This window comes from Archocentrus centrarchus, chromosome 1, assembly GCF_007364275.1.
Source record: "Archocentrus centrarchus isolate MPI-CPG fArcCen1 chromosome 1, fArcCen1, whole genome shotgun sequence".
NCBI classification, from domain to species: domain Eukaryota; kingdom Metazoa; phylum Chordata; class Actinopteri; order Cichliformes; family Cichlidae; genus Archocentrus; species Archocentrus centrarchus.
The window spans coordinates 9,240,888-9,263,317 of NC_044346.1; the positions used below are offsets into that span (position 1 = coordinate 9,240,888).

The 22,430-nt window shown below is 40.3% G+C and overlaps 1 protein-coding gene across 1 annotated transcript in view; it reads right to left on the reverse strand.

Annotated features, from left to right (window-relative positions):
• The window catches only part of mslnb (mesothelin b), a 30,250-nt gene extending 11,953 nt beyond the window's left edge, over positions 1-18,297 (reverse strand). Inside the window, exons 1-39 of the mRNA XM_030742924.1 lie at positions 18,248-18,297; positions 17,747-17,844; positions 15,099-15,120; positions 14,946-14,979; positions 13,938-14,060; positions 13,328-13,527; positions 13,141-13,244; positions 12,778-12,890; positions 12,358-12,591; positions 11,948-12,022; positions 11,590-11,831; positions 10,564-10,648; positions 10,247-10,390; positions 9,911-10,113; positions 9,711-9,820; positions 9,489-9,607; positions 9,210-9,386; positions 9,089-9,120; positions 7,872-7,969; positions 7,676-7,698; positions 7,530-7,551; positions 7,398-7,425; positions 7,242-7,320; positions 7,003-7,149; positions 6,678-6,886; positions 4,997-5,097; positions 4,777-4,895; positions 4,496-4,672; positions 4,371-4,402; positions 4,173-4,270; positions 3,944-3,966; positions 3,830-3,851; positions 3,681-3,708; positions 3,493-3,577; positions 3,260-3,406; positions 2,922-3,133; positions 2,715-2,818; positions 501-619; positions 227-382 (exon numbers count right to left, since the gene is read on the reverse strand). Coding sequence (XP_030598784.1) covers positions 227-382; positions 501-619; positions 2,715-2,818; positions 2,922-3,133; positions 3,260-3,406; positions 3,493-3,577; positions 3,681-3,708; positions 3,830-3,851; positions 3,944-3,966; positions 4,173-4,270; positions 4,371-4,402; positions 4,496-4,672; positions 4,777-4,895; positions 4,997-5,097; positions 6,678-6,886; positions 7,003-7,149; positions 7,242-7,320; positions 7,398-7,425; positions 7,530-7,551; positions 7,676-7,698; positions 7,872-7,969; positions 9,089-9,120; positions 9,210-9,386; positions 9,489-9,607; positions 9,711-9,820; positions 9,911-10,113; positions 10,247-10,390; positions 10,564-10,648; positions 11,590-11,831; positions 11,948-12,022; positions 12,358-12,591; positions 12,778-12,890; positions 13,141-13,244; positions 13,328-13,527; positions 13,938-14,060; positions 14,946-14,979; positions 15,099-15,120; positions 17,747-17,844; positions 18,248-18,294 — 4,191 coding nt within the window. The 5' untranslated portion in view covers positions 18,295-18,297. The remainder of the gene's footprint in view (positions 1-226; positions 383-500; positions 620-2,714; positions 2,819-2,921; positions 3,134-3,259; positions 3,407-3,492; positions 3,578-3,680; positions 3,709-3,829; positions 3,852-3,943; positions 3,967-4,172; positions 4,271-4,370; positions 4,403-4,495; positions 4,673-4,776; positions 4,896-4,996; positions 5,098-6,677; positions 6,887-7,002; positions 7,150-7,241; positions 7,321-7,397; positions 7,426-7,529; positions 7,552-7,675; positions 7,699-7,871; positions 7,970-9,088; positions 9,121-9,209; positions 9,387-9,488; positions 9,608-9,710; positions 9,821-9,910; positions 10,114-10,246; positions 10,391-10,563; positions 10,649-11,589; positions 11,832-11,947; positions 12,023-12,357; positions 12,592-12,777; positions 12,891-13,140; positions 13,245-13,327; positions 13,528-13,937; positions 14,061-14,945; positions 14,980-15,098; positions 15,121-17,746; positions 17,845-18,247) is intronic.
• Positions 18,298-22,430: the final 4,133 nt, after the last annotated feature.

Here is a 22,430-nt window from a genome sequence, read left to right on the forward strand (position 1 = left end):
AGCAGCTTCAATAATCAGATTTTTCCAGATGGTTCAGGTCTAATGGGACCTTCTTCAGCCTTTGTGTGAGGAGAGTACTCAGAAAAACTTTCAGTCTCACCATCATTGCTAATAAACATGAACACAAAATGTATTAATTATTTACATTTCTGCTTCTTAGTATTAACAAAACACATTGGGTGATTTGCTAGTTTATTGGAACTTTACAAACGTGATGTATGCTCACCATGATAACAGGTGAGAAATCATCAAAGAAGGCAGGGAGGAGCTGGTCAGGGACATAACTCATCACCATGTAGACCTGCTCAGAAGAGGTGAGTTGACCAGGTATTACAGCCACCTCAGCTAGCTGTCTGACTGTCAGCTGTGACAAGGCTTCCATCTGTATGTACAAACAGACATGTGCTCAGTGACAATAGCATTCTTGGTTAGCACAGAGAGAAAAAACAACAACAAAGGAAAATACACATATAACAATAGGAGACGCAGAAGAAACGCACCACTGAGAACTTGGGGTAAATCATCCCAATGTCTTTGATTGACGCAAATTCGGAGAAACCTCCCAGATTGATCTGGATCCATTCAACACTGGTGGCGATGCCGGAGCTGCAGGCAGGGTCTAAACCACAAAAATGAAATTAATGAAATTAACGACTGGTGCACTAGAGGGCAAAAATTAGACAACCCCAAAACAGGAATGGTTTTACAGGTGGAGGACGCTCACATTCTGTCAGTCTTTTCTGACTGTTTTTTTCACTACTTTTCCATTTGGTTAGGGTCAGTGTCACTACTGGTAACATGAGGTGATACCTGGACCCTACAGAAGTAGTCCACAGGTAGTCCAACTCCTCCAGGATGGCGCATCAATATGTACCATTGCCAGAAGGTTTGCTTTGCCTCTCATAACAGTCTAAGGAGCATGGAGGAGATTCCAGGAGACAGGCAGTTACTCTAAGAGAGTTCGACAGGGCCGTACAAGGTCCTTAACCCATCAGCAGGACCGGTATCTGCTTCTTCGTGCAAGTAGGAACAGGATGAGCACTGCCAGAGCTACAAAATGACCTCCAGCAGGCCACTACTGTGAATGTCTGTGACCAAACAATCAGAAACAGACTTCAGGGTGGCCCGAGGGCCTGACATCCTCTAGTGGGCCCTGTGCTCCCAGCCTGGCACCGTGAACCCTCATTGGCATTTGCCATAGAACACCAGAATTGGCAGGTCCACCACTGGTGCCCTGTGCTTTTCACAGATGAGAGCAAACTCACCCTGAACACATGGGACAGATGCAAAAGCACCTGGAGAAGCCGTGGAGAACATTATGCTGCCTGTAACATCGTTCAGCATGACCGATTTGGTGGTGGGTCAGTGATAAGGCATATCCATGAAGGGACACACAGACCTCTACAGGCTAGGCAACAACACCCTGACTGCCATCAGGTATCCGGATGAAATCCTTGGATCCATTGTCAGACCCTACGCTGGTGTAGTGGGTGGTGGGTTCCCTCTGGTGAGTGACAATGCCCGGCCTCATCTGGTGAAAGTATGCAGTATGAAGCTCAGTGATGCCCTGGTCCAGATCTGTGAGGTGATCCCCAGGACACCATCTGTCGTCTCATTAGGAGCATGTCCTGATGTTGTCAGGGGTGCATACCATGTGTACCATTTTGATTTGCTGCAATGAAATTTCAGCAAAATGGACTAGCCTGCCACATCATTTTTTCGCTTTGTTTTTGGGAGTGTTTTTGAATTCAGATGTCTGTAGGATGATAATTTCCATAAAAACAATGTGGCATCGTTTCATTCCTAACACATCATCCAGACCGTATCAGTATAGCTATCCAGCATGATTTTTTTTTCCTTCACTGAGATCTGATATGTTTTCAAAGGGTTCCTTTAAGTTTTTTGAGCTGTATATAACTTTTTTAAAATTTAGTTTAATGTAAGGAAATTTAGACTATTTCAGCTCTTTGCTGTGTCATGATTAACCCCAATGAAGGTGTTAGTTAAAAGTTTTCAACAGCTGCTCGCTGTGTTTTTCTTATTTTGATGGATTTTCTTTTGATGACATGTAATCATCCTGGATTACTGTACTCCCAACCCCACTAACTCCAACATGTGTGAATGTCGTCAGACGTGTCCAATGAATTACACATTTATTGAGATTTCTGTTAGCAGCCTCTGACTTAACTCGAGAAACTTACCCTAAATCACAAATTTATTTTAAAAAGAAATGTTTGCATTGAATAGAAATGCTTTCTACTTATCCCATTTCCACTAGCATGATGCTGATGCCCAATCTATTAATTCATAACAAAAAAAGACATCAACATGGACCAAAAAGTTGCTGACATCATTGTCTACTGCAAGAAATCTGCCTGTGATTACTGGACACAACCCAAACATATTCTCACATAATGACCGCTATTTCTGCTAGTAACCCAAAGTAATGCGTGATTATTAGACCTGTCAGAATGCAGGGTGATTCCCAAAAGGCTGCAAGAAAGCATTTGCTCTGTACCAGCATCAAAGGAGTAATTGACAAAGGTGAGAGGTCCTAACAAAGACTCACCTGGGATCTAAAAGTTTTTATGGGTGTACCTACATGTGCTGTGCATATAAAGCTCTATAAAGACCGCATCACTTTTGGACTACTGTTGATGTTAACTGTTGTTGTTGTGTGAGACCTGCGAGTCTGTGATAACACAGCAGCGTACCTGCACTGTTGTTCCTGGTCAGGAAAACCTTAATAAAGTGAGTGTAAACAGACATCCGCCTGGTGCGCGTCATTTGTGGCTGGAGGTGACTCAAAATCTGCAAACTGAGTTGAAATGGTGAGTAGATTGATGAGAGTACGACAGGTTTTCACAGAAAAGGACATCATATTGGATGCAATCACAAGCATTAAATGCCGAGTTTCTCACATTTCCTGGTAGGATCTGCAAGTCAATTCCCTTGTGGTGAGACATGAGAGGAAGTCGGGTGAAACGGCAGGCAGGAATGGGTTGAGGCGGTGGCCAAACCATGTCTGGATGAAGGTTGGATTATTGATGGTGGTAGTGTTGACAGTGTTTATTGTGAGTTCTTGTATGATGTCCAGAATCATGGACACTGCCGGGCTTCTGGGGTCCAGTGTCTACAACAAAGATCAATTACTGCCTTTCTATATTGTATACAACAGCAGAAAGTTTCCAGAAGGCTCTACTTGTATTTCTAATGATCTTCCAGCTGTCTTACAAAATAATGCACAAGTCATTCATACCGTGTTGGCCAGCTGATCCAGAGCCTGATCCAGCACCTGAGAGGCTTTGGTGAGGAGAAGTTTCCAGGCAGGCCTGGAGCCACTTGAGTTGGAGGAGCGGTTGCACTTCAGTATCATCGCCAGCTGCTCTGCTGTTAGCGCTGACAGCTGTTTGACAACAGTTTAGACACTACAGTGAAACTGAAGAACAACCTGAAACGCAGATGGCTGCTGATCAGTGTGATTATTCTTACCGAGGCACAAGCAATTTCCTTAACGGTAAAGTCGCAGAGGGGTCCACTCATCTGTCCGCTGGCGAGGTAGTGCTGAATTGCTGAGCTGAGGTTTAAAAATAAAACAAATGCTCAGCATTTTGTTGACATCACATCTGGGATAATGTGTTATGAAAGTAAAATCCCACACAGAGTTTTGTAAATCCTACCTGTTCACTTCACCACAGATTTCTGTCACTGTAAAAGGCATGAAAAAAGCATCAGATGAGCTCAAGGTGATCCAGTGACAATAAATAACTATAACTATATATAACTATAAATAACTATATTTTAATTCGTAAAGCAGTGAGAAACTTACTGTTTGCCATGACAGTATTACACTTGTGAGAGAAAAAGACAGAGGTTGTTACAGGTTGTCTATAGTAAGACCAATGTGAGACAAAACAAATAATCCAAAATTATATATAATTACCTGTCCGCCGTAAATGATGCAGTCTACAACAAAAAACACGGGAAATGCAGATTAGTTTAATGTATTTTTACTGTTATTTCTGACCCTTGCTAAATATTTGGTATTTACATCTACACAGCCACAGAGCAGGTGACGCTATGTGGAATAAGATGAAACAGTAAAGAGGGAAAACTGGATATAAGACATTAAGAGCTATTGTTCTAAATCTTAATGTTTATGTGACTCTCACCTGGTGGTAGGTGCTGGGATAGGGCCAGTTTGGTCTGCGTGATAACGATAGCGACTTTAAGAGAAACCACAGGTGTGGCCGAGTCCAGTCTGGTGAACCTGTAATGTGAAAACGTGTGGATTTAAATGAAGTTACCAGAGTATATGAGATTGTTTACACCATCTCCAAAGCAACAAGTATATTTAGACATGAACTCACAGTGTTTTGTATGATGAGCAAGTGAAGTTTTCCTTGGAGAAGAACAAAAACAAACATTGTCACTTTAGCAAGCACACGAAAGGGAAAATAATGAATCAAGAGGAAGGTTGTTACTCTTTTTTTACCGGATAAATGAACACAGTAAGGTTGGTCAGGAACTCTATGAATTTCGTCTCATCAGCAGACTCGGTCAGATAATCAAAGAGTGCATTGATGATGACGTCTTTATCCGGCAGAATTGGAAGCCTCAACACCAGCAGCTCCGCGCTCTGCTTTGGAGTCAGGAGCGTCAAGACTTCCATCTGAAAGGAAATAAGTGAAGGAAGAATTGACAGTTATTATTAATAACAAGATAATTACCAGCTTTAAAAAAAAAAAATTATCATTAATTGAAGTCACATCTCACAGGGTTGTACTGTGGGTTGAGCTGGAGCAGCTCTGTGAGGGACAAAAATGCTGAAAATGGACCCAAATTCTCCTCTTGCCACTGTGCAGTGCTGTTGGAGGTGGCCACACAGCTGGAATCTAGAGTAAGCAAACAAAGAAAAATTGAGATATACTTGTAAATATTTAAACTTTTTTTTTTTTTTTTCGATTATTAAATCCCAGAAATATGATGCAAATACTTGAGTGTGGCTGCGTCAGGAAACGGAGTATGAAATCCTGCAGGACCATGTGCTGTTCTTTTATGGTCATGTATTTAGACTGGTCGCTGAACACCTGTAATCTGAAGATAAAATTGAGAAATTAGTCTGAAAATGAAATCAAGAAATAACTAACTAACCAACAGTAAAAATCCATGTACAGTTGCAATTAAAACATTGAGAACCCTTTGGAGAATTTCTGCACTGACAGTTACACCTTTCATGTTTTAACTAAGTAATCACCAACAGTTCAGGCTGGAGACAGTAAGTGACCTCCTGAGTTGGCTTAGTGCCAGGACTCTGACCTTACAAAGCATCATTTTAATTTTTTGTGCTTTGAGTCATTGCCTTTTAGAATTACCCAGCCTCTCCTAAACTTCAGGTCACACGTGGATCGCTGCCCTGATATTCCCCTGTAAACATTTCAATGCTGAATTCGTTGTTCCAATAATGACTGCAGGCCCTAAGAGAGCAGTAGACCCAGATCATAATGCTCCCTCCACAATGCTTCATAGTTAGGATTTTATTGCCGTTCTGGTGTTGTTGACGTTTTTGGATCTTGTGTGTGAGTTTTTAGGCTTCCTGTTTGGACTTTACCATTATCCTAGTGATATGTTTCAGTTTTTTGGTATATTATTGTACTTTGACTCTTAATTTGATGATTATTCTATTTACTCCAGTGTCTCCTAGCCCGTGTTCCCCCCTCTCTCATTTATGTGCCTGTGCCTTCTGTGCTTCCTTGTCCTTGCCTCCTTGTTTAATCTTACTCTTCCTGTCTTAGTGTTACACACTTATATGTGTTCTTATTTTGTTTTTCTTTCCGATGACTGCCCCTCCCTGAGCCTGGTTCTGCTGGAGGTTTCTTCCTGTTAAAAGGGAATTTTTCCTTCCTGCTATTGCCAAGTGCTTGCTCATGGGGGGGGGGGGGGGGGGGGGGGGGGGGGGGGGGGGGGGTGATCTGATAATTGGGCCTTTTTCTGTATTATTGTAGGGTCTTTACCTTGCAATATAGACCACCTTGAGGCAACTGTCATCTATGCTGTTGTATTGAATTCTAACATTTAACTAGGATTTCATTGTTTGTAAAAATATAAACTTCTCTCCACTAATTCTCTCCACTGTGCACTGTTACAGCAACTTTATGAATGAGGACATTCAAACGAGTCTCAGCTGGTTCAGGGCAGGAGACATCAGAGAGAGAGAAACATTGGCAAAGTTTGACAAACAGGTTAAGTTCACAGATTCTGTCACTCCAGACTCAGAGTTAGACTTAACTCTTTTTCTGGGATATAAGACCAGAAGTTTCTCTCATTTCAGGATTAACAAACTCAGGGTTTTTAGATAAACCTGCTTTCTGGATTAGGGCCCTGGTCATTCAGCCCCAAAAAGGCTTGTTTTTACTTTCACCCCACCTGCCTTAGTGTTGGTACTTTTGTCCTCTTAAACAACTCTACGCTCTATTCCCTGACAGTATTTTTCTTCGTGAATATTTAAAAAAACATATTTTAGACTTAAATGAAGATCAGAATAAATTCATAAACCTGAACTGCAGAAATCCTCTCAAGGGTTCACAGATGTTTTCTTGGAAATCTAAACTTGAACTGGGAACTAGAGTGCATGAATGCTGTTGAGCTGGTTCAGCAGCATGCCGACAAATACTCACATTTTTTGGTATGACTGACAGGTCAGGTGTCTGCTGCTCAGGCAGCGCAGAAATATTCCTGATGCAAATGGCAGCAAGCTCCTTAGACGTTCTGAGAACCACAACTTGATCACACTGCTGTTCTGAAGCTGCTCATTGGTCAGCAACGACACTCTGATCTCTCCAATCACATCCAAAACCTCTGATGCTGATGGAACTACGGGCATGGACTGTATGAGAGATCATTCAGTTATTTTAAAGGCAGTTTAACTTTTCCCTACATCACACTTCTTGTAACCTGAATGATTCAATCTGTTATTTTGTAAAGCTCATTTAAGACCCTCACCATGCCGGCCAGGATGTCCAGAGCTGGGTCCAAAACACTGGAGACTTTAGTGAGCAGCATCTTCCACAGCATTTTGGAGTGGCCGCTGTTTGTCGGAAGATCGCACATCAAGAGAGACACCAGGTCATTGGCTGTGAAGCTGTCCAGCTGTGTGTGTGAAAAAAGTCAGAGATCATCTACTCATTCTCTGCAGTAAACCGTAACGTTTCCACTCTAACTCTTTTAAAGTAGATCGTTACCTTTGTACATGCATATTTCTCCAAGGTGAAAGTGCAGGACACTTGCTTAAAGGTGTTCCAGTAAGACAGTAGATCAGAGCTGTGAGGAGATACATGTCAATATAACGATAACGGCATCAGCATTGCTTTTTATGTAAATTATATAAAAAAGGAAACCTGTTGACTCCACTGCAGATGAGAGAATCTGTCAAAAAGCAGAAATTATGACAATTTTTTTTTGAAAGCAATTATAGTGACATAGTTTATTAAGAGAAGGGTTTATACTGGCAACAGTCAAAGAAGTCTTACCATTGAGCTGGGTTAACGGGCACTGTAAATGAACAAATTAAAAAAATGATTAAAATATTACACACGACACTGAAACAACAGAGGCAAATCTCAGCTTAACAGCATTCAAATTAAGATCTAAGATGAGTAGAGAAAAAAGATCTCACCGTGAGGTTTGCTGGCACGCACTCTGTCCAAATCAAAATATAAATAATATTCAGTTCACTACGGCATACCCACAAATGCAGGTGTAAACAACAATCTATACAGAAACTATAAGACTTACCTGACCTAACTTATGACCTAACATTGTGCATTCAGTCTTTCTGGGTGTGTTTGTCTTTTTGAGGTAGCAAAACTCACCATCTGGTGCAATGTTCATCAGGTCTTCTATACTAGCCCAGGTGACTATCTCCATTTCTGGAGCCAGAGATGGTATGGCTTTGTACAGTCGCTCAAAACTGGCAAATAAAAGACACAAAAGACATACATAAATAAGAGCCTTCAGCGAGCTACCGACAGAGCTAATCAGACCTTCAAGTTTGTGCCCAAAACTGGAAACTTTTTAACTCTAACCTGTTTAAACTCTAAACCTCTTATAAACATAGCAAGATGCTAACTAACTGGTTTACAGTGTGCATTTTTTTTTTTTTTTGTAATGGCCACCTTTAAAACCTGAAAAAAATCAATATTAAAAGTACTTTTAGCTGTCATCTATGTAATTTTCTGCATTGTATTTAATCCTATATTAATTCCATTAATACGATACATTAATGTCGTACTGAATATGGTAATTATGTTTCTTTCTGTCTGTGTCACTACAGAGCACTTTCTATAGCATTTTTTTACACAGAGAGATTAATTTGTCCAATCAGGAAAGGCACAGGAGCCATTAATGGTATCGTCATGTCATGTACCTCTGTGTAGCTCTCAATGCAGGACTCGTGAAACAGGACGTAGCTTGGAATAACAACTTTATTTCCTGAAACACTCGAAACTAGAAACTAATAACTTTGATATTTGACACCTGAGATACACACAGAGAGAACTGATGACGAGGACGCAACGAGGAAACGCAGACAATAAATACACAGAGGGATAATGAGGGGACAGACAACAGGTGGGGAGCACAGCTGAACATAATCACAGAAACGAGTAAAGCTAAACACACTGACAAACTAAAACAGGAAGTGACCAAAGGCAACACACACACAGACCTGACACAACATGGGGAAGCAGGTCCACAGAGGAAATACCAACACACAGATATCCGGACTACAACACATGAACTGGACATGAAAGCAACTAAAAGGGGAAAGCACAGACGCCCGAAACACAACACAGAAGACTTGACACAGGAGGAATAACACAGAGATGACAAGCTAAATGCTAAATTAAATACAACAGAAAACTAACAAACTAAGAGTCTGAACTGCAAGCAAACAACACAAACAGAACCTCACAGAAAGAAGACAACGGCCCAGAACTATGACAAGTCAGAGTCTAATGTGAAAGTGTTCTACTGATTAACACATAGAGCAAAACTGTATTGTGTTAGAAAAGCATTTGAAGGCACTCACATTTGTTTGTAGACATTGCAGGGAGGGCTTTCCTGAAAAATTGATTATTTTATGATTAATATTTGAGGAAGGTTAACGCTTGCTCAACACCTACTGTACACATCCCAGCCAAAGCTGTTACCTGTTCAGCGAGCGCAACCAAAGCCCGGAGGACCTCCGGATACTTCCGGGCTGCAGGCGACTGCGTGAGGAAGTCAAAGACTTGGTTGATGACAACATCTTTCTCTGGTGGAGTTCGGAGCGGCAGCAGCAGCAGCTCTGCTGTCTGTCTAGGAGTCAGGAGCTGAAGAGCCTCCAGCTGAGCAGGACACAAAGCAGAAGAGGAGACAACATTTACTGTATGGTAAACTTCATGCCTCCATTAAGTCTGTGTGAGTGTGTCCGTGTCCTGCAAACTTACTCCAGAGAAATAAGGGTTGAGTGCGTAAAAGTCGGTGATGGGGGCAAAGCTTGAGAAGAAACCAAAGTTGACCGTCAGCCATTCTGCGCTCTGATTGGCTGAAGATACACACTGGGGGTCTGAAACATTTGTATAAAGGTTGATGTAAATGTCACATGAATATTTTTTATGTGTTTGCAGGATATAGTTGGATAATCTGTATTGTCCGTATCTGCTGCTCACCTGAGGTGTTGTGATTTAGCAGGAAGGGATAGATGAAGTACTTGTAGATGTTGTGACTATACATCACATCAGCATTCATAAAGCTCATGTCTTTGCTAAGCGCTGCCACACTGCACACAGCAGGACAAAGACAAAATGAGCACGACAACACTAAACCATGTGCCCGTTACAACAAATAGAAATCAAGACGGTTGACTCACAGGGTTTGGTAAACGGGGCAGGAGAAGTTCTTGGTGCTGAGGCAGGAGAGGAGTTCTGGCTGTACGCTGGGCAGGAGGGGCAGCAGCTTGACCTTGAACCAGAGCTGGATGAACTGTGGGTCACTGAGGTGCTCCCGGGTCAGAGATGGTGATTCTGACTCGCTGAAGATCTGCTGAAATTCAGACACCACCTGCGTGAAGCCCTGCAGGGAACGAAGAATGATGAAGCACCGATTTGTCGAAACTGTAATATGTGTGATAAATAAACACACACACACACACACACACACATACACAAGCCTGGTTATGAATGTAATATTGTTGGACAGTACTCACTGTTGTGGAGAACTCCCTGATCAGTGAGTTCAGAACTTGCGTCAGCTGCAGAAGCAGCTGCCTGACCACTTCCTCGGTCATGGTCAGGTTGTTACGAGCAGAGCAGTGCAAAACCTGGGCCACGTTTGCCACCGCATCAGTCAGCTGACACCACGGAAAGAAAATCATGAGCGCAAAAGTTTAAAAAAAAAACATCTTTAAACCAGCTAGCTAAATCAACTTTTGACTTTAAAAAAAAAAAGTTACAAATTTCAGATAAAAATTCAAAACATCCAACCTATATTAATTAAAATAAAAAAATAAAAAAATAACCTCACCCCGCAAGGGCTTTTATCAAGGGTGATGCTGCAGACATCCTGGATTTCAGCCAGGGTCTCGTTGTCCATACCGTGGTTCAGACGGCTGCACAACAACAAAGAACATGCTTAAACACAACTTACCGCACAGGAATATTCACACTGACCATCTTCTTCCTGTATAAAGTTATATGACCAACACACTGACAAACAGATACATTTAAAAATATATTCTATCACACGTGAAACTGCAGAACTATTTTTCAAGATCATATCAAAGTTTAATTTATTTTTTTCTAAATTCACTGATACAAGTTTATGTTGAGGCTTCTCAGAGAGTGACACCTACCAAACCCAAGCTGCACAAGGTGCATGAAGCCGTCTATCTGGACTTTTCTCATTTCAAACAAACTAAATACATCGATCAGTTTTTGGAGCACCGCTTTTGTTTCTTTCACCTGTGGCCACAGCTTGTGAAGGCCAGCGTTCATCTTACCTTCTTCTTCCCTTCATCTATAAGAGTAAGGTTGAGGGAAATACTGTAACTCTAGGGTTAGGGATTAATTCTGTAAGCTAACTGGATATATTTTGGCCACTGCTGACAAACTGTAGATGAACCATTTGGCCTAAATTCCATGTTCATGCTCCAAATCTGTGTTTAAATGATCTGATTCATTATGTAAAATTAAGCCAAACAGACACATTTCTGCATCATTGGCTCTTAAAGATAAGACAATTTAAGCAATACCAGATTATTACTTAATAAAAATAATAAAATCATTACTAAATGGTGTTACACTCTCTGACTACTAATTTATGTGGTATTTATTTAAGGATTTAATGTAGTGTCAGACTAGCTCTCCATTAAGTCCAAGATTTTCTCCACTTTTCACTTAATTTTGGTCTTCACCAAAAGCATTTTTTGGAATCAGGCAAGGTTTTAATTCCTTGTCTGACTTCATCCACTCCCAGTGTTTCCCTGTCTTCAATGGAAAGAGTCAGTTGGAAAATGCTAAATGAGAAATGTTAAGGGAATGCCTGACTTACAACACTTCGTGAAAAGCGAGTGTGATGTTTTGATGCATCAGGAGTTCTTCATTCGGCAAGAACCTCCGTAACAGGGGCTTCACAACGTGCTCGTACCAGGCCCCCACATTTGTCACATCAAACCATGGTTCCTCTGGGGCCACAGATGTGTTTGGCTGCCGGTACATGTCAGCCAGCTCAGCCAGAGTCCAGTTGAGCAGGAATTGGGTCATAGTGGTGCTTTTTATGTTTGACACATTTCTCTGAAAAAAAAAAACAAGTTGGGAGTCATTTTTCTATCTTGGCATGCATCTCTTTCCATATAAGTTTATAAAGAAAGTGGGAGTGTGTGTGTGTGTGTGTGTGTGTGTGCATGTACCTCACGTGTGAAGGATACAAAGCCTTGAACAAAGCTCCCAATGGGTTTGAAAGCTGCCATGACTCCATTTACAACCTGGATGCATAACAAATGAGATGAGCTCAAATTTCACACATACAATTCACAGTTTTTCACCAGAGATTAAAATAACTTAATTTCTGAATTCTGCATGTATCTATTTAATTCTATTGGGCACTCTGGGATAGCACTAAGCTCTAGTACAACAACTGGTGTATTCTTTGTCAAATTAAGGAACGCGAAGAACAAAAAATATGTATTTCTACATCCACTGTTTTTGTTTGTGCTCATCTGTTTGTGCCTACAGCCAGTTATAAGGAAAACTGTTATCTGTAAATGCTAAATCTGACTTCCTTACGGTGCTTTCGCATAGAGCACAGTGTACACAGTACCTGTTGGAGGCCTGGCTGAGGATTATATGAGGGTTGTAGTGGATAGGAGGGTGGGTATCCAGGGGTTGTCCAGCTGGAATCCCATCCAGGTTCAGCAGTGGGTGAAGGACCAGAACCCCCTGTTAGCAGACTGTGGAAGACCAAGGATAAGGTGCCATTGTCTAAACTGGCAACTTCAGGGCTCATCAGCAGCTCGGCCTTTTGTGCCGGAGACAGCAAGTCTAGAGCCTCCAACTGTGGTTGAAGGAGAAACAGGGAGTAAGAGAACAGAAAGAGCAGGGAGAAGGAGCAAAGAAGAGTCCTCAGCAGTGTGGAGAAGCAATATTTGCTGTGGTGGAGTTCTCTGAAGTGTCTCTTTAAATCACTATAAAAACAGCTGTAAAATTGATAAAATCTTAAAGAAGACTCAGTTTAACTCACTCCACTGAAGACCATGTTGAGTGCTGAAAAGTCCCTCAATCGGGCCAGGACACCGAAAGCACCAAAGTTCTTCATCAGCCACTCCTTACTGCTCTCGTCTGGGTTCACACAGCCTGTGCAGAGATCACACACTGAGTGACCGTGTACATACCTGTAAATTAGATCTGCCAGTGCAGCAGTGTTTTCTATTAGACAGAAAACACTGCTGCCATAAGAACTGGAAACTATTACGAGTCTTTACCCAAACTGGCAAAGAGTGATTAATATTAACCTCAGAGGACTGTCCAGCATAAGTGGAGGTTTCATATTGAAAGTAAAATCTAGCTTATTAGAAGTCACAGTTACTGGTATTAGAAACTTTACCAGCAACTCTTTCTGAAGACAGGAACGGGTACATAAAGAACGTGTAGATCCACTTTTGTCTGACTGGCTCCATCTCAGAATAATAGTTACTGAGCTCTTCCACTCTGCAAAGAAATGGGATGTTGAGAGGGTATTATAACAAAATCCAAAGTTACATAAACAAAGAAGCAGACAGGAAGAGACATACACAGTCTGATAGGTGGAGCAGCTGAAGTTCTTGGTGCTGAGACAGGACAGGAAGCCCTTTGTGATGGTTTTTAGCAGCGGCTTCATCTTGACCTCCATCCACATCCTGACCAGGTCTTCATTCTGTAGAGGGTCTGCTGCCAAGTCTAATTCCAGAGCTCCGTCCACACTCAAAATTGTCCCCCTTGTCATGCTCGATTTCTGAGGACAGCAATTCAAGTGAATTTTATTTATATAGCCCTAAATTACAACAAACAGTCACCTCACAGCGATTTATATTGTAAGGTAAAGACCCTACAATAATTATAGAGAGAACCCAACAGTCAAAACAACCCCCAATGAGCAAGCACTTAGTGACAGTGGAAAGGAAAAACTCTCTTTTAACAGGAAGGAACCTCCGGCAGAACCAGGCTCAGGGAGGGGCAGTCATCCGTCACGGCCGGCAGACGGCCTCTGGGATGGATTTACATGTTTCGCCAAAATGATAAACATTCGTGTAATTACATGTAACAGAATTCGCAGCACTACTGAAAGAAAAAGACACCTCATTCCAGCACTGACTCATCATACTGGAATTTGTAAGAACAGCTGAATGTCTGCTGAGTTCATACCATAAATGTGTACAAGTCCATTGTGGCTTCAAGAATTCCTTTGAGCCGCCGCAGGTGATCTTCCCCTGTGTCCGTAGGTGACAGGCCCACACACTGCAGGAAGTTTGAGGTGGCATCTGGGACCTTGGAATTTATGGCAAATGGAAAAATTGAGCAACATGGAAAAAAATGTGATTCACTGTGCCTAGTTGTCTACTTGTGACAAAGACAGCCTGGATCAATGACTCACAATACCTCTCACATATCCATGCCTATCAGTACACATATTATTCTTGTCTATACATAGATAGCTAGATTTTTGATAAATCTTTCTATACATGATAAGGTGAAAGGCTTCTCTGAAGAATTTGTCTTTTGTTATTCGCACTTGTTCAGAGAAGGCCTTTAAAACTATGGATAGATGTGAAATATGCTGAATCTAGGTACTAGAGAAATTAAGTTTATAATTAATATTATTACAATTAATTGTTGGTCATATTGATTACTGCTACATCAAGGTAAAATGTCTGCCTAAAGGCCTGTAAGATTTCTGCAAGTATCTTTAACTTTGCCTGAAAAGAATTGCTAAATCACATTCTCTGAATGGCAACGCAAATAATGAAGAAGCTGCATTAAAGCCTTTGACAATCTTTGATAATCATGACTCTTGACATGAAAAGTGTTTTGCCGTGCTGACATCTGGTACAAGGAAATCCATTGTTTGGCATTTCTGTCCACGCCTATTCAGTGTTTTCAAAGACTCTCTAGATGTATTTTTTTAAGCTTACTGATCTTTTTGGTATGTGATATGGGCAGTTTGGCAACTGTACTCATAACAAAATCACATGACAGTAACTGTGAAGCTACAAGCACACTAACAAAAACACATCCCAGCCACAGTGACTAACCTGCATTTATTCAAAGTCAGCTTAAAATTTGTTGAATGAGAAATAAGCAAAAAAAAAATAAAAAATCATGACATTTGTACCTGTAGCTTTGTGTGAAAGTTGGTGCAACATTCATACTCACCTGTACACAGGTTTCTTTTGTGCATACTGCATTACTGCAAGATTCAAGACGAGCATTTAGAGAAAAGAGAAGACGTTATAGGCTATTGCATTTAGAACAGGGTGAAATTTAGAAGTGGAAAATATTACGTCGGTTTCCATTTTCTGATCTTACCTTTGCGCACTTGATGGTTCTACTGGAATCAGACAGAAATGAATGTCAGAGACAAATCTTACCAATGCATTTCCAAAAAAAACTTCTAATGTTGTATATAAACAAATAAAAGCAGAATTTTGAACATATTTAAGAGTTATTTTTAATAGAAAATAGTTCAAAATATTTTATTTCCACCCTATGTCAGCTGGGATAGGCTCCCTATGACCCTAAGTTAGATAGCGGTTTGAGAAATGGATAGCCTGAAAAAAAAAAAAACACATCAAATTTTGAAACTGAGAAATGTGACTGTTTCTTTTAAACTGCTGGTTAAATGGCTGTGTAATATTAAATACAAAAATCAAGTGGAACGGTTCACAACTTATGAGGTTAATTTGTAACATGATAACAGGAACAACTTTCACATCTGTGACATCATCAATGACGCCAGCCTCCAGATGATAGCTGGAAGGCTTGCTGAATTCAGCAAGACAATGTCAAGCCACACTCTACGCATATTACAGCAGTATGACTCAGTAGTAAAATAGTCCATATGCTAAGGGCACTGGCTGAGCAAAAACTGAGAACCTTTGGCTTCTAATCTGCCCTCAACTCTCAAACAGAAGCGGTGCAACAAAGTTGTAACCATGTATGATACAAGTAAGATCCATAAAGACATGGATGAGAGAGTTTGGTGTGGATGAACTTGTCTGGCCTGCACAGAGTCCTGACCTCAACCTGATAGAAGACCTTTGGGATGAATTAGAGCAGAACCTGTGAGCCAGACCTTCTCATCCATCATCAGTGTCTGACCTCAAAAATGTACTTCTGGAAGAATGGTCAAAAATTCCTATAAACACTCCTAAACCTTGTGGAAACCCTTTCCAGAAGAGTTGAAGCTGTTATAGCTGCAAAAGGTGGGCCGACATCATATTAAAGCATATGGATTAATAATGGGATGCCACTCAAGTTCATGTGTGTGAAGGCAGACGAGTGAATACTACTTGTAGTGTAAATTTGAACGCAAGACAAAATAACTGCTCTGGCATCAAACAGCCAGCAGATTTTACACTGAAGATGATATTTCTTTTGTCTTGTGCAAACAAGTTATTTAGTTATCTTATGTCAACATTTTTTTTCTTTCCAAAAGATCAAAACAAACAAATAAAAAACTTCACCTTCTTTTCAACATATTCTCTGTTTTTCCCTCGCCCTTTGTCGCGTTGCCCATTTTAGGTAGTGTGTTTCCTGGTTCTGAGTTTCCCTGTGCATTCCTAGTTTGTTCAATTATTAGCTCCAGTTAAGCTTTTCTAGATTCCATGTACCCAATGTGCAGCCACTAATAAAGCTGCATATTTCTGAGTTCATACTTTGCCTGCTGATGCCTGTGTTTAGGCCCTCATCCGGCCTGCCACACTGCCGAACTGTGACAGTTCTAGTTTCAGTTGGATTCACTTGCTTATTTAGATTTTACACAGAGTCGCAGGATTTTTGGGAATGAGGTTGTAGAATTGGGAAAAAAAACAAACTAGGTTTATATATTTTTGTTCAGTCGAACAATATAAAATTGTATTTTCTGATATGAACGTACAGTACTAAAATGCGGAAATGAAAAGGAAACTCCTTTATTTTATTTTAGGAGGCTGATTATAGAGAAATGCGAAAACTGTCAACATTACTGACATCGTATCTGGGAAAAGAAGAACAAACTGTGCCAAGAAAGCTCAGGTATGCACAGCAGCTTTAAAATTGTGCTGTTGAAACAACATGTTGGCAAAATAGATCTCTGGTTTTCTATTTTCAATAAACCCCAGTGGAAAGAATTGATTCTAAAGATTAGCCTATTGTTCGTCTTATTCCTCGGCTTAAAACCTTTATTGTTCTCCAGAAACCTTTTAAACACTCCTACGAGTCACACTGTTGCACCATTTTGACTCATTCTCTTGTATACAATTATTCATGTCATAAAGAAGCACTGGTATAATAAAAAACAACCATGTATAAATCCGCAGCTGACAATAGTCCTATTTACTTGTGCTTGAATGACATTCTCTGTGTTTTAAACAGGCTGCTGTCAGCGTGTAAGCTTCTTAATCCAGCCTGTTGCTGTGTTTCTCAACACCTTCTGACCTCCCTGCCCTGTCCGGAGCAAAACGACCATTTAGCTTCTGCAAATCTTGCATAACAGCTAAATAATTTCCTCTCACAATCTAGCATGGTAGTTTTTAGCCAAGTTTTTAGAATCCATAGCAGCAGGGTGACGTTCATGGGCCTGAGCTAAGAGTTTGCTATGGTTATGCTCTTGGTAAATAAAGGAATATGACACAGAGAGTTTCTCATTGCATGAATGGAGATCTAAGCAACACTTAAAGACTTGAGCTAAGCAGACTTAGTGAGATCAATTTCAACAATGAGATCGCAAACCTTTCCCTTTAATCACTGTGTGGTGTTTGAGTCTGCTGGACTCATTTTCAACATTTACCAAAATGAAAATGATGCTATTTATTATTAATTTCAACCTCAGACTCCTTGCCATATAAAATAAAGTGTTTTCAATAACTTCACATTGTCAATGTCAAGCACTGGCTACGTAACAGAAACATGAATACCACACAAGGCTCAAGGTGCTGATGACTTTTTTAAGTTTAAGACACAAAATTTACTCTTACCAAAGAAGCTTCCCTGCAGGTAAACTAACAGGAATAGGCAGAGTGTTTTCATAATGCAACCAGTCTCATGGGCTGTGAGGGTGTTGTGGTGAAAATCACTGGGGACAGAAGAAGAGAATGCAGGTGACACAGTTGTCTAGGTTCACTAACAAGCACCACAAGACTAGCAGGCGGATTAGTGATCATGGTCGTAAAACAACTGACACTGAATACAGTACAGCATCGCAAATGACATCATCAAGTTAGAGGTGGGCCACTTGTAGATCAGAACACTTAAAGCCTGAAACATTACATAAGCGGGCTTTTCAGGCAAACAAAGAAAAGTTATAGTCATTCCTTTCACTCCCACGCTCACATGTGTGTTCAGTGGCAAAAAGGGATCAGGGAGTGGCTATAACATATCTTACAGTCAGTTACATAAAGCGGCCTTTAATGTGGAGACATAAAGGAATGATGCATCAGTGAAAAAAAAAAATAATGCTGAAACTCTACACCGCTCACCTTCCAACAGTGGAAACAAAGACGGCAATCAGATGACCCCTGCTCATAAAACATACTGTAAATTGTCACCACAGATTATAATTATGCTTTGTTTTACTTTAAATGATGACTTTTGTGGTGGCTTCCTTCAGAAATGACCTAAAACCAGTGACTGACTTTATAGTAGTTTTTACTCAGATTATCCAAATCTGCTATTTTGTGTGGTTGCAATGACAATCTTTTCACAGCCCTGTACGTTTTGCTAGGGTACAGTAAAAACCACTAATGCACTGACGAGTTTCTTGTTACACTTGGCCATGAAAAGCATTGTCACGTTGTTATGCACTTGTTTTGGCTCCCTCAGAAACACTCAGATTATCTCAGGCCTATTAATATGACACCTGCGTGCCAAGAGGCATGCTGTTATCAGTAAATGTTGTCTCTGTACATACTGACCATGAAGAAATAAAGGAATGAATTAGAGTCAGAGTCGCTGCCTCTCACACTTGAATGCCTCTTAAAGGGGTTCGTTACAGTGACCGCAGCCTTTGTCTTTATTTAACGTGTTTACTTTATGAGGAGTAGCTTTTATCCACATTTGGGAAGTTTGTGTCCACAAAGTGGCCGCGCACTGTAAAAAAGAAAAAGTGCAGTTGCTTCAGTAGTTTTATGAGTTTTCTCAACTTTTGACTGTTATTGTTGATCTTACTTTACAAGAGTTTTATCAACTTTAAATTTTTTGTTCAGCCCATTTTAGAGTTTTCCTCTAAGGTAACTATAAAACTTTTGGTTGGGCACAGATTCCTGACACAACTCTCCCATTTATCCAGATTTGAGGTTTCTTAGCTTTTTGTTTTTTGTGTTTTTTTGTTTTGTTTTGTTTTTTTGGGGGGGGGGGGGGGGGGGGATAAATGCTCAATCTATTTCTTGGATTTTGGGGAATTTTTTAAACTTTTTTTTTGTTTGTTTGTTTGTTTGGTTTTTTTTATAGGACAGGAGAGCTGGGAGAAAGACCAGGCAAAAATAATAAATAGTAAATGGACTGAATGAATTAACCTTGAATTAGCCTTGTGCCATAAGCTAAACCAGCTTCCCAGGGCTTTACTATTATGTGGTATAAATGAAATTAAAAAAAGGAAAGAATAAAAGTGGATTTATCATGTTGTCATATGTGACCTCTTCTAATCCAGCAATAGTAAAAACATGAGCAGTCACTGAAAGAAAAGAAAAAAACTTTTGTTTGCAAAACAACATTATGTAGAAGTTGTTCAGTTCTCATCCATCAAATATTTTCTGTAAGTAACGAGTACACATCAGTTCCCCCCAAACTTTCACCTGATTATTCACCACATATTACAACATACATCACAGTCAGAACACAATAATTTAAGCTTTAAGTGTTTGCTCAGGATCAGGCCTCCTCCTCCTCCTCCTCCTCCTCCTCAGTCCTTTGTCCGTCTGCCAGGTGAAAGAGCAACACCTCAGAGTCTTTGTGTGATTTTCAAAGTCAGAGTTTAACACAAGAGATTTGAGCATGTTAGAAAGTGTTAGTACTGTGATGATGGATACACGGTGTTGGCCAAATTCACACACAATTTAAAAAAGAAAAAGAAAACATTTGCCATACAAACTGAATTTCAGAATACTTATTTGAAATGTTAGTTTATGATCTATAAAGCAAATAATGTTATAGTATTATTGGCAGTTATCATGAGTGTTAATTTATAAGATAAGATAAATCTTTACTGCCATATTTATAACACATAATAAAACACAGAATAAAAACACTGAAACAATATAATGAGCCATCTTGTCTAAAGACTGCTTTTACTTTGATTCTAATTCAAAAACACTAAAATATTTAAAGATAAATTTCAAGAGTTAAAAGACATTTTCGCTTCATTATTTTGTGCTTTAATATTTCCCTACTTCTGTGTTTGAGTAAATAGAGTAAAATTCTGTGATTTTTTTTCTTTCTGCTTTGGAAAAATCACATTTGTTACTGGACGTTACTGTAAGGATCCCAGTGTGTCTTCTATGGATAACCCTGAAGACTCACTTTAATAAGGCTGCTCTCCCTAAATGAACTCCCCAAACAGCATATTGTTACCAGAGGCCCGCACTCACACAGCAAGAAGGACCGGATTGTTATGACCCAAAGTCACTGATTTTTCTGTTTCATCTGCGTCTGTTTGCTATCGTATAACAAGCCTCAGTAGATCGATGAGTGAGTCCATGATAAGGTTTAAAATGAGCCATGTCCTCCTTTGCTAGGGTTTTCAGAGCTAGCCAGAAACCAAAACGATGTAATAGCATCAAACTGAAGCTGAATCTCTTACCAGATCACGTCTTTGGCTCAAGTTGTTCAGGCGTTCAGGTAAAGTGCCTCTGATAAACACCATCTGTCTTCTGACACCTGAGGAGCAGGTGTACCAGTAAAGGGTGTGTCTCCTTGTGACGGTGACGATGGTAACAATGGAACCCTAGCTGTTGCTCAAACAGGGCAGGACAAATCTGTGTCTTTTTTAAAAATTGTGTAAATAGGCATGTATGATACTACAATTAGAGTTTTTATGTATATGAAGGTGTGTGAGCTGCTGCTTTGTTTATATACAGAGCAGAGAGAAAAAAAAAATATAAGGCACAAAGTTATTTCTGAGCTGGTGACGCTTCCACTGTGTGTGTGTTTCTGGATTTCTTGTCAGTTTTTTTCCCCATTACTGTATTTAAAGCTCAGTGATCATGTGTAGACACCAACATAAGGGCTGACTATGAGTATTTTTTCCCCCCAAACACAAACGTTTTCACTGTTTCAGTACCTGTTTCAGCTGGGTCTACCTAGGCACTGTAAAATCAAACTATGTGCAGTGAATGTCGTGTCAAAGCATTTTAAACAGAGGCTGTCATGGGAAAATTTGACTTTGGTATTCATCTGTTGTTTTTATGCACACACACACACACACACACACACACACACACACACACACACACACACACACACACACACACACACACACAAGTGTGTTTTGCTATCTTTGTGGGGAATTTCCATTGACTTCCATTCATTTCTACAGCCTAAACCTTACCTTTACCCTTTTCCTAACCCTAACCATCACATACCTAACCCTAACCCTAACCTAAACTCAATTCATACCTTAGCCCTAACTCTGACCCCTGACCCAAAAACAGGGTTTCCCCTTGTGGGGACAAGGTTCCAGTCCCCACAAGGAGCAATTGGTCCCCACAACGTAGTATATGTCAGGAAAATTGTCCCCACAAGGTATTATAAACATACGCACACAACACACACACACACACACAGCACTGGCATACGTATGCAGATCAAGTTAAACTGGTTTGCTGCTCTCTGGCTGAATAAAAGAAAAGAATAGAGTTTTTCTTGGAGGACATTTATTCAGAAAGCGTGGCGTCTGACTGGAATGGTGACATCACAAGTCAGAGTTATTTCACAATCTGAGGAAAGAGGAGAAATCACTGTTTTCACGTGTGCCTGCCAGCATCTCATTACAAAGGGATGCGCAGATGTAATAATTTACATCTCTGTGGGTAGTAGTCTGGTGAATTCACAGCGAGCGGTCCTGCTGCCTCTTACCACCTAAACCAGCATGTGCTTTAAATAAGAACACACAAAAACCTGCAGCATTCCAGTCAGACTGTGTGTCTGTCCAGTGTTTATCTGTGTGGAGCAAATCTTATCTCTCCTTTTGATTTTGTTTGTTTTTTTTTTGTGCACCTTTTCTGTCTTCCTCGTGCAGCTTCAATCTGCTGTCCTTTCAGTTTGTGCTGCTTGCCTTTTTAACCCTTTAACAATCCTAGGGCCCTTGTACAGGCCCAAATCCATGTGAAAATAAACCCCAGGAATGTTAAAGGGTTCCCCTCTGCTTTGCATCAGTTGTAGTGACTAAAACTTGTTTTTCATTTGGATTGAAGGAAGGAATGTAAATAAGCTGCACAGTAGACATACCATAAATATAACAATTTAAATAGAAATATAGCATCAAGTAGCATGTCACAGAATTAATCTGCACAACAAGGTGAAGGTGCTGAAATAACACTGCACAGCAGACAGAAATAAGACTGCATAGTAGAGAAACATCAAAATCACATGCAGATGATTAAATTGGACTCCTTATTGTTTTGTGTCATCCCTGTTCGATAAATGAACACGCAGAAACCCAAAGAC